This window comes from Cnephaeus nilssonii (genome assembly GCF_951640355.1).
Source record: "Cnephaeus nilssonii genome assembly, chromosome: 10".
Lineage (NCBI taxonomy): Eukaryota > Metazoa > Chordata > Mammalia > Chiroptera > Vespertilionidae > Cnephaeus > Cnephaeus nilssonii.
This window is the reverse complement of record NC_137081.1, coordinates 11,257,680-11,268,344: the sequence shown is the minus strand read 5'-3', so window position 1 is coordinate 11,268,344 and position 10,665 is coordinate 11,257,680. Positions and strand designations below refer to the sequence as shown.

The following is a 10,665-nucleotide window of genomic DNA, read 5'->3' as shown; positions in this document are numbered from 1 at the left end:
TTCTTTTTGTCATGGAAGCAGATCAAAGTGGCTGCAAGGGGCATGGTTCACTGGAGTTGCCATGACAACTGTAATGGGTGGCCCAGTAGAGTTGAGAAAGCTGTGGGTAAGAAAGAAGAGGTGAAAACCCTGTGCTAAAGAGAGTGCAGTGTGATTTATCAAGAACTGCTATACCTGTGGTAGCCCACTTAATATCTCAAATAGTTGTGAAGAAATCAAAAGGACCGGGGCTGAATTCTTCCAAGAATGGCTTACAGGTAATGGGCTAGTAGATAGCTAACTCTTGAAGCATTTGCCCTTTAGAATTTTTTTTTTCATTTTGTTCCCAGTATGTCTAATATTGGAGGCCCCACCTACTGCTGAATGAATCAATCAAAAGCAAATTCAAACACAATACTCAAATACAAGGAAAATAAGAACAACTCTGAAAAACGACCACCACAGATTTTATTTAATTAAAAATATTATACATGTTGTTGCATTTTCATGGAAAATATTGAGTTAAAAAACACCAACAGTGTTAGTTTTCAGAACCCTTAATGCACCCCATTCTGCTACCTGCTTCTTTGTTCTGTCCATGGCATTAACCGTGCGTATAACTGGAGCTCCCTTGAAGCTCATACCCATAGAACTCCCGGAATGAGCCATTTTCTCAACAGTGGTGTTCTATCAAGTTAACTCTGGTTTCCTGAAAACCATTAAAAGGAGCTGGCATAAAAGCCCAAAGCACATGTCAACACCAATTCAGCCCAACATGTCTGCAAGAATCTGCTATGACCGTATCCAGTTTCCAGGCTAGTTAGTAGGTGATCTTATATTCTATCTGGTGTATTAGTGTCCTGAGCCCCTTCACCAAGCTTCCCCTGAACTCACGGTGGGAAGACACTGCCATATAGTGTTTATATTCAAACTATCAGCAAGTACACAAAAGCACGTGTGGCCCCCATGCACATTACTAGCAAATAAAAAATACATATTGGTACAATACAACCCTTGGAATCACTGGCTCAAATATAGCCATGTGAGTATTCTTAAACTATTCATTTAATTACACACTTGTTAGGAAAAATACCACAGCATTAAAAACTTAACTTGAAAATATCATTTCAGCTAGAAATGTCTCACATGGAAATCCTTTGCTTTCCCAGGACTGTACCATCCCTTAACTTACTTCCTTGATTCCACATCATATTGCTGCATCTGCATATTGCTCCCAAGTGATGCTTTTACTAAAATTGGATCTGATGTGACAGAAACATCCTGGCTCTGTTTTTCTGCTCCTTTGCTTTAAATTGTAGTATACCTAATGTGGGTTCTGCATCCAGCTTTACATTAAAGAGAGATGAATCCCCCCAAAGTACACAAATAAATGAAAATAACTGGATAGCAAAAAGGTGGAATTGCCTCAGCTCTTAGAAATCAGAAAATGGTCTTCCTCTTCGTAATGGTCTCTCAATTGATGGGAATAAAATACGGCTGAAATTGCTTTTCACATTCTGGCTCAGTGGGGGGCATTTTCACATAGACCCCTGTAGTAAGAGGACTTCTTTTCTTTAGCTGCCAAACAGAACAAGAAACGGTAGTTATTCTTGAGGAATACAGAAGTCACTTCTAACCATAATAGGACTCAGCAACTATTGGGTTCCTCCCCTGTTGAAAAATGAATGTTCACAGCATACAGAATTATAAGCCGCGGGAGATTTTCTTGATTGAGCCATTAAAACTCAGTTTAGATAAATAACTATGTGCTATGAATGCAAAATAGCAATTATTTTCCCTGGCTGAAAGATAGAAGAAAAAGATTTTGAGAAAGCTTCAGAAAAAAACACCCCAAATGTGTATGATAAGTCATTGGATGTTGTCTGTGGGGGAACGAGTTTGATAAGATAATGAACTTTAGTTATTCTGGTTGAGAGCTATATTTCTCATTTCTAGTCCTCATATACTTTTTTATTACTTTCTGTCTGTCCACATCAGTTCCCAGTTTTTATCATCTAGTAAATTAAGCTCCAGGTCCAGCATACTATTCTGTGAGGTGATTTGTAGCAAATGAAGTAGGAAGAAACTATAGCAACAGAAGAGGTTGAGAGGGGGTTTTAGGAGAGAGAGAAAGGGGAGGGGGAGGAAGGGGGAAGTAGGCAGAGAGGAAGGCAGGGAGAGTAAGAGAATGGTGGAGGGAGGGAGAGCGGGAGTAGGGAGGAAAGAGAGGGAGAAGTTTGTGACAAAGCCAGCCGTAGGCAGCGGTGTGCTGAAAATGACTGTCAGAAAGAAATCCTGATAGGGGGCCAGATTCCATACCTTCTGTTCTACCAACAAATTGTGGTAAATAAAAAATGGGGTTCACTTTTGCTGGGATGGAAGGGAGGGAGGTCAAGACTTCCCAAAGTTTCCCAGTTAAGCTGACTGGGAAACAGAGAGCCCTAGAGATGTGTTATGTGGACAGCTACAGTGTGGACAAGGAAGACACAAGTTGGGTTCACAGAGAGATGGCTTCCTGGTGAAGGAGAGGGATGTTAAGGGAGAGAGTGAAATTCATCCAGATGGGTGGTCCTCTCTAGCAGCATTTTGCTCACCTTAATCTTGGGTTTCAGGGTTATTAACCAAAGCACATTGTCACGAAGATAAAGAGCAAAACAACTGCCCCATGTTGTTCAAATGGTTACTCAAACTGAAACCTTCTTCAGAAGCACACAAACATTCGATGTCAAATACACTCATCTAAAATATTACTCATCCTGAAACCTCAAAGGCCAATGCCTTGGGTTCTAGTGTGCTCTTTACCACTGTCCTTCGCCTTCCTCATTTATTGCTTCATCTCAAGAAAACGAAAAGCGTCGTCCGGTCAGTTGCTATCACTAAAGTTATCCCCATCCAAATTGGTGCGTTGTCAGCATCACACTCACCATTTTGCTCAAAGAAACAGCTGTGATGAGGAAACTGTAAAAAAATAACCCCGAACTAACTGCTGCAAGGATCCAGAGGAGGAAATCAGAATCCGGGCATGGTTCTGGATCTGCAACAGAAAGCAAGCAGAACCTCCCTGAGCCACTCTTCAAACATTAGGGCCTTACCTCCATTGATGAAAAGCTGAAGAAATTTGAGCTTCTAGACTTTAATAATAGGGCTACCCGTCGATTAAGTCCAACTACTCGGGGCTACTGCCCCAGGAGTGTCATATCAGAGGCATAAGAGTAAACTGGATGATGGTTATCATTCCAGAGTGAGTGCCCCATCCTGCCAATGGAAAGAAGACCTTCTCCAACCCATTTTATTTTATAGTCAGAATGCTGTTTGGGTTGCCACCCATGCTATCAAAAAGGCTACCAGGTAGTATGCCAGAGAACTCCTAAAGAGAATTTTCACAATCCTATAAAATGAACCACCTGACATTAAGGAGCAAACCTATTTTCATGCAAAGAAGACAGCAGTGCAAAAGGTGTCAGGGTAGTGATATGGCTTTGCTCACCAATGACATAAATCTGGGTTCCATTGCCCATGCCCACATAGTAGGGAGGTGGGTACAGGAGCTCCACCTTGCAGATGTAGAGGCCCATGTCCATGGCCGTCAGCCCTTGGATGGTGAGGTTCACTTTGTTTCCACTGGAAGTGCCCGTGCAGGTGGAATCATCTAGGAAGGTCAACTCCTTCTCCACCATGTACGTTGTGGCGCAGACTTCAGTCATCTGGCTGCCAACCTGCCGCAACACTGTCACCCGGACCTCGGCAGCTTTGCCTGAAGATTCATACTCACACACAAAGCTGGCTACACCCCGGCTGCTGGCCAGCACCACTGCAGGCTGGGTCACCTGCATCCCTAACGTGGAAAAACCAAAGAAACTCTGTGAACCCATGTTCACCCACCACCAGGCCCAGGTAAAAGCCAGAGAAGATTTTTCTTTGATAGGCACCCTCCCATTAGCTTTCAGTTATTCTCTTCCCCTTAAACCAGCCCATCACTACCCGCTATTCCTTCCCTTTTCCACCCCCCCCCCCACCTTTCCCTCTATCTCTCAGCTACCTTCCAGCTACTCTCCACAAAGGTGTTTCTTATTGGCCCTGGCTGGTTTGGCTCAGTGAATAGAGGACTGAGGACTGACAGGGTACCTATGTTGGCCTGGGAACTGAAGGGTCCCATTCCGGTCAAGGGCACATGCCTGGGTTGCAGGCTTGATCCCCAGTGTGGGGCGTGCAAGAGGCAGCCAGTCAATGATTCTCTCTCATCATTGATGTTTTTTTTATCTCTCTCTCCCTTTCCCTTCCTCTCTGAAATCAATAAAAATACATATTTTTAAAGGGTGTTTCTTATTGGAAAATAGTTTTTTTTAAGGCAGTTGGTTGTGCCAGAAAGAACATTGATGTGACAAACGGAAGACCTGGCTCTTCCATGAAATACATGATTTGTCACGCCTCCCCTATGGACTTCATCTTCCCTCACATGTGGGAAAAGGGGAATGGTTAGATGGTATCAGAGTGCCTTCCAACTCTGGCATTCTAAGATTATAATACAACCAGAGGGACTACAGTTCAGGAACTATGAGCAGTAGAGCAAATGTTGGCGGCTGAGGTACAGAATATTGCCTTATATCTTTAAGCATCCCTCAAAAACTTTTGCCTACATTTCCCTGGCCCTGTACCTCGATTACCCGTGAGTAGCTGCACGTTAGCTCACTGTATCGGCCACCCCCTTCCCTGACATTACTCTCATAGAATGAGGGAAGCTATAGATGAAGAAAGCCACAGAGCAGAGGGCACCGGGTCGTTTCCTCTCCGGGCTGAGGCATCCCTGCTGTTAACTTCTGTGGGCTTTTCCTGCCACTGCCACCACACCTTCCGCCACCCTCTCTCCTCACTTGAGCATCCTCACGGGGTGCTCTTTTTCTCTCTGGTTTCTACAGGATAAGCGAGGCCAGCTCTTCATACAATCATACAAGTGACATCCAAAACTTGGATTGAACCATCATGTCACTCATTCTGCTCAAACTTTCTAAAAAGATTTTGTAGTGATTTTTTTGAAAGAGAAAGAGGAAAGGAGAGGGAGAGAGAGTGAAACATCGATCAGCTGCCTCCTGCACACCTCTTACTGGGGATCTCTCCACCCGGGCATGTGCCCTGACTGGGAATTGAACCAGCAACCCTTCCGTGCATGCATGGAACAATTCCCAACTAACTGAGCCGCCCTGGCCAGTGTTCTGTCCAAACTTTTTGATGCTTGCATAGCACTTACTACAAAAACAAATAATGTAAATAACATTTCATAGCCTTCATGATCTAATCCCACCCTATCATTCCAGTCTGAGATTCCAGGATACCACTTCCTGTGTATACTTTACTCTATATTGAAGGTGCTAGTCTTTTTCCCCAGGAATTTGTACTGGACAACATCCGTCCTCAGAAGAGACAGCAATATAGCAGCAGTCATTGCCATAGGTAATCCAGCAGCCTTGATTAGACAGACACTAGTCTCCTTCCTCAGCCTTCATCTTCATCTATCTGAGATGCCCTTTGAACACCCTCTGCACTGCATAACTTGATTACAGAAATTAAGTTCTGTAATAAAGCTCTGTATTAAACTTTTTTGTGCACTAATAACACCTCCTCCAGCTTGTTGTGCCTTGAGAGCAGCCATTATATCCTGCCCAAATGGACAGTCGGTAATCATTAGTGAGTTGACTCTAAGCCGAAAGAAGACCAAGTTTCCTGCCCCATCCCAGGCAAGCTCCCAATGATCACTCCTAAGTCCGGTCACATTCAGTTTCCCAGTGTCCACCATGGGAAGATTTCAGTGACAGTTTGAGATAAATGCCCTCAAAAGGAAATTTGAAGATTTCTAAGGGTATTTAATCTTTAATGTGAAATAATGAAAGGCATATGAGTATTTTTAATTCAGTAAAAATTAAATCGTTAAACATCTTCGACTCTATAAAAACTACATGGTTTCTTAGCGAGAAGGTATAGCGAGAGATAAGATTGAAATTTAGTGGGAACGCTCATCATTCTACACCGCGTAACAAACCTGGTTTGGGCCTCTAAAGAGCTTTACCTCCTCTGAAAACTGGAGAATCCGCTTCTGAAGTCCACAGGTAGGTAGCTCAGGCAGCCCTTAAGTATCTTATGCAAGGCCGATGGCTTGATTCCTTTTTTTGTTTTACCATTTCAAACTGCTTTCATTTTTAAATTAGCTAAGTAGTTTACAGAGTTGATTAAGAGGACCTTAAAATCTTGACTAGAGTAAAGAAGGCTTGAATTTTAAGCAAGCTGGCTAATTGGTTTATAAAATTGAATTTGAGGGCCTTAAAACCTTGAGTTGGGCAGGGAAGAAGAAACTTTCCATGATTTTGCTCCAATTAGTGTGGTGTGTGTGTTGTGTGTGTTGTGTGTGTGTGTGTGTGTGTGTGTGTGTGTGTGTGTGTGTTGTGTGTTTTGTTTTGTTTTTAAGAAAAATCCTAGCTTGTCCTGATTCCAAGCTCAGATGTGTTCAGGACTGCAGATATCTTTTCTCTCTTAAATCACTTCATTAACTTTGCAGTATTTCCCTTCCGTCTTACCGAAGTGCATGAAAAACCAACTCAGAGGAATTTCTTCATCCTCTATGCAGTGCCTGGCACGCTGCGATGGGCTGCACCTGTGCTTGTGCGCTGCCGCCCGCTGTGCCCTACCCAGCGTGGACCGCAGAGCCTGGATGGCTTTGCTAGAAATCACTGCCCTTGACTGCGGGAAGAAATGAAAGCCGGGCGGGAGAAACACCTCCTCCACCTTCGTGGTCACTCACCTTTGGAGAAGACCGGGATGAAAAGGAGAGAAAGCAGCGCGGTGCCGGGCCAGGTCCTGGGGGGCAGGTGCCCCGGAGCCCCGCGCCTGGGGAACCCAAAGCCAGCCATGGCGCTGCGGGAGCGGAGCTCGGGCCTTCAGGAAGCAGAGCGAAACCTTTCAAGATCCCGAAGCTTTGAAATGTGTTTGAACCCACACAGAATCACGGACTTTATATAGCTGGCTTCCCCATTCAGCACAGGTAGAGGGCATCTGAATAAAAGAAGGGTTTTTGTTTTGGTTTTACGAGAAAGGAAGCCGTGGGTTTAGCTGTTACGTCGAAACGATAACCTCAAACACTCAAAGTAAAACTGAACAAAACAAGCCAATCTGCAGGTGGAAAATGTACTCACCTTGAAACTGAAGCTTTTTCTTCGCTTTGAGGATAACTCAGTGGAGACTTGGAAAATTTCCTGGAGTGCAGGGGTCCCCCCTGGATCCCAATGCTGTCCAATTGTGTAGGCATCCGTTAGCATCCAGCACATTTCAGCCATACCCCCCAAACTGCCAAGCTGCCCGCCCTAAAGCTACGGGCGGAATTAGTCTGGAGACATCATCAATAAAAGCTCTGTGTCCTACCTGGGAGGCACCGTCCCTGGCTTTACAAGTAGGAGTTCTCATTTCTACAAGCTCCGTTTAGCATATCTTTGAAAGAAAATACCAAAATCACAAATAAAAAAATAAACTGCTCTGCCTCTGGTTTTACAGATTAGAGAAGAACTCGGGTGCCCTGGAAAGCCTCCACTCCACAAAGAGGAACCAGAGTTGGAAAAGGTCCAGAAAATGTCCCAGAGATTCAAACTTTCCATAAGAGGTCAGACGTTGTTTTAGCAGAAAATCCAAGAACTAAGATTAACTATGACTGAAGTTCTTCAGTTTATTAGGCAGGACACATGCTCATCTTATAAGAGAATAAATCCTGAGCCCTCCGGACCCTTCCTTAAAACGGGGGCGTTGTCCCATATGTCAATGATGAAAGAAATATTTATTGAAAATCCATGATATTCCAGAAAGTGTGTACCCTAAGGGTTGAATAATGACAAGATGAAAACAGAGTCGATGCTTTAAGAGACTCGCAGAGGGCTGACAGGCTGACAGGCAGTGACAACGTGGAATGCGTGTTGCCTGCCCCAGCCCTTTGTGCACACACCTCGGCACAGCAGAGGGGGCTCTAGAGTATGCATCGAATGCCTCCTTTTTTACCCTGTCTCCCAGCATTTCCTCACCTGTCTCCTTCCTCTCCTTGTCCCCAACATGCCTCATCACTGCCTTTTTTTTTCCCTTTTATCTTGTTTATCCTCCTTTCCATCCTCTAGGACAGTGGTCGGCAAACTCATTAGTCAACAGAGCCAAATATCAACAGTACAACGGTTGAAATTTCTTTTGAGAGCCAAATTTTTTAAACTTAAACTTCTTCTAATGCCACTTCTTCAAAATAGACTCGCCCAGGCCGTGGTATTTTGTGGAAGAGCCACACTCAGGGGGCCAAAGAGCCGCATGTGGCTCGTGAGCCGCGGTTTGCCGACCACTGCTCTAGGATTTAGCTAAGGTGTCAGCTCCTCCCCTGACCTGCCTTTTTGCTATCCTCCCCTAGCACCTTAAGTCCTCAAATCCCAGCTGAAACGCCAGCAGGCAATAACAACCTAATGCGCATTTATTAAAGGTTGGACCCCAGACTGGACACTGGAGATACAAAAGTGAAAAATGTGCGCGCCTGCCCTTGAGAGTAACTCACAGCAGCGACAGGGGCAGACAGCGAACCCCGTGGTCGGGAGAACGTGGATCAGTGCTGGGTTTGAGGTATTGCACAAGCTGTAGAGGGGCCATTGGTTTGGCCTGTGGAAGCCAGAAAAGGCTTCTTGGAGAAAGTAAAACTGGAGCTTATTATTGAGGACAAAGGCAAGGGGTGTGTCTTCAGACAAAAAGAATAGCGTGTGCCAAGGCTGGAAAGAGCATAAAGCATTCAGTAAGGCCAGAGGACAGGGCCAGTGCAGGGGTCAGCCATAGACGGAAGCTGATGTTTTTAGGAGTGAGAGCCAATGCACCTTAAGGAGCAAATGGGCATGACTGAATTCACATTTTTGAGAAATTCCCCCTCACACAGAAAGAGGAATGGGGAGGAGGGGTTCAGGGAGGTGTAAGATATAACCAGGAAAACCGGGAAGGAGACTATTGCAATACCCCATGAATTGGCAAACTTTTCCTGTAAAGGGCCAGACAGTAAATACATTAGACTTTGCAGGTCCTATGGTTGCTGTTCCCACTACTTAACTCTGCTTGTGGAGGGTGAAGGCAGCCACAGAAAATATGCAAATGAGTGAGTACAGTTGTGTTCCAATAAAACATTATTTGCAATGTCAATTATACCTCAACTTACAAAAACAAACATATAATTTACTAAAACAGGTGGAGGCTGGGTTTGGCCCATGGGCCATGGTTTACCAACTCCTGGTCTAAACTAAGGCAAAGAGAGCAGTAATGAAAGGTCCCTAAGGAGAGTAATCCACAAGCAGTGAGTGGGTAGAAAAGTTTAGGATGAGACGAGACTTATGGTTTAGGAGGTAATGTGGTGCTGCCAAGAATTGTTCTACTGTTTGTCAAGTTTAATCTCATTCAAGTCCCAAAACAATACTACAAGGTAGGGACTATTGTTTTTCTCAATTTACAAACCAAGGCACTGAGCGTTAAAGAGACTTAGCCAATCCCCCAGTGGAGCAAAGACTTTAAAGTCAAAGAAAAGTAAATTTGAATCCTAGCACAAAGACTTGCTAGCTATTGATCTGGGGCAGAGAGCCCAATGTCCTCCAGAAAATGGTGCCTACTTCTCAATGTCATTGCCAGGATTAAATGAGATAACGCATGTAACATGCATAAAAGACCTATTTTGGCCGCTGGCCACTCAATAAATAGGAGTCCTTTTTATTTCAGTCACTGAGGAAACAGGTGCAATTTACTGGAATAGAAAACATAAGAAGAATATATTGAATATGATGAGTACAATTTGGGCATTTGTGTTTAAGGTATCCATAGATGATCAGATGGAGAGATATAAAAGCAATTGCCAATATGGATCTGGAACACAGGATAAAGATCCAATCCAAAGACACTAGTGTAGGCAACAATGAAGCAACAGAAGGCCAAGGCACTCTATAAACATTTTTTAAATGAAGAGATAAATGGATGAAAACATTTAACATAAAAAGAGATAAGGGTTGTAATAGGAACTTTCAAAGAGGTCTTACAATGTCCCCCAATCATATTTTTATGAAGCTACTAGAGGCCCAGTGCACAAAATTGTGCACGGGTATGGTCCCTAGGCCTAACCTATGATCAGGGCCATCTTCCGCCCACTCGCCAGTCCCCAGTCCCGCCCCGCCACCGCTCACCCCATGTCGCCATGGTTCCCCATTTGCCATCCAGCTATTGGAGCCTGCGAGCCAGGGGGAGGGACCGAGAGGTCTGCCTTCCACCTGCTCACCAGTTCCCAGTCCCGCCCGGCTGCCACCCCAGTTCCCCTGTGGTTCCCTGTTGGCCATTCAGTGATCGGAGCCTGCAGGATCGGGGGAGGGACCGAGAGGTGGTCAATGCACCTCATAGCGACTGGTCAATTGGTAGTTCCAGTTGTTACGCCGTTATGGTTGCTGGCCTTTTATTATATAAGATATCTGCCATAGCAAGAAAATTCAATGGTTGTGAAAACCACTGGGTGAAAGAATGTTGGTGAAAAATATATATTCACATATCTTATCCCATAGACTACTTGATAATTACAAAGGGGGAAAAAATAAAGGATAAATCTAGCAGCTACTGGGCATGCAGGAGGCAGCCAATCAATGATTCTCTCCCATCATCAATGTT

At 44.5% G+C, this 10,665-nt stretch overlaps 1 protein-coding gene across 1 annotated transcript; it reads right to left on the bottom strand.

Moving 5' to 3' along the window:
* Positions 1–738: 738 nt before the first annotated feature.
* On the bottom strand, positions 739–6,954 carry CTLA4 (cytotoxic T-lymphocyte associated protein 4). Its single transcript, XM_079781818.1, has 4 exons — positions 6,770–6,954; positions 3,467–3,814; positions 2,904–3,013; positions 739–1,557 (listed from the first exon to the last, which is right to left on the bottom strand). The coding sequence occupies exons 1-4, from the start codon at positions 6,876–6,878 to the stop codon at positions 1,453–1,455; spliced, it is 672 nt and encodes a 223-aa protein (XP_079637944.1). The 5' UTR covers positions 6,879–6,954; the 3' UTR covers positions 739–1,452.
* Between the last annotated feature and the right edge of the window lie 3,711 nt (positions 6,955–10,665).

What these genes read in the sequence shown, in the direction of transcription:
- CTLA4 (XM_079781818.1), bottom strand. Translation starts at nt 6,878, where the DNA reads ATGGCTGGCTTTGGGTTCCCCAGGCGCGGGGCTCCGGGGCACCTGCCC. An exon ending in AACCCAGATTTATGTCATTG is followed by an intron (nt 3,014 to 3,466) that starts GTGAGCAAAGCC and finishes TTTCTGTTGCAG; the next exon opens with ATCCAGAACCATGCCCGGAT. An exon ending in CTGTTTCTTTGAGCAAAATG is followed by an intron (nt 1,558 to 2,903) that starts GTGAGTGTGATG and finishes TCTGTTTGGCAG; the next exon opens with CTAAAGAAAAGAAGTCCTCT.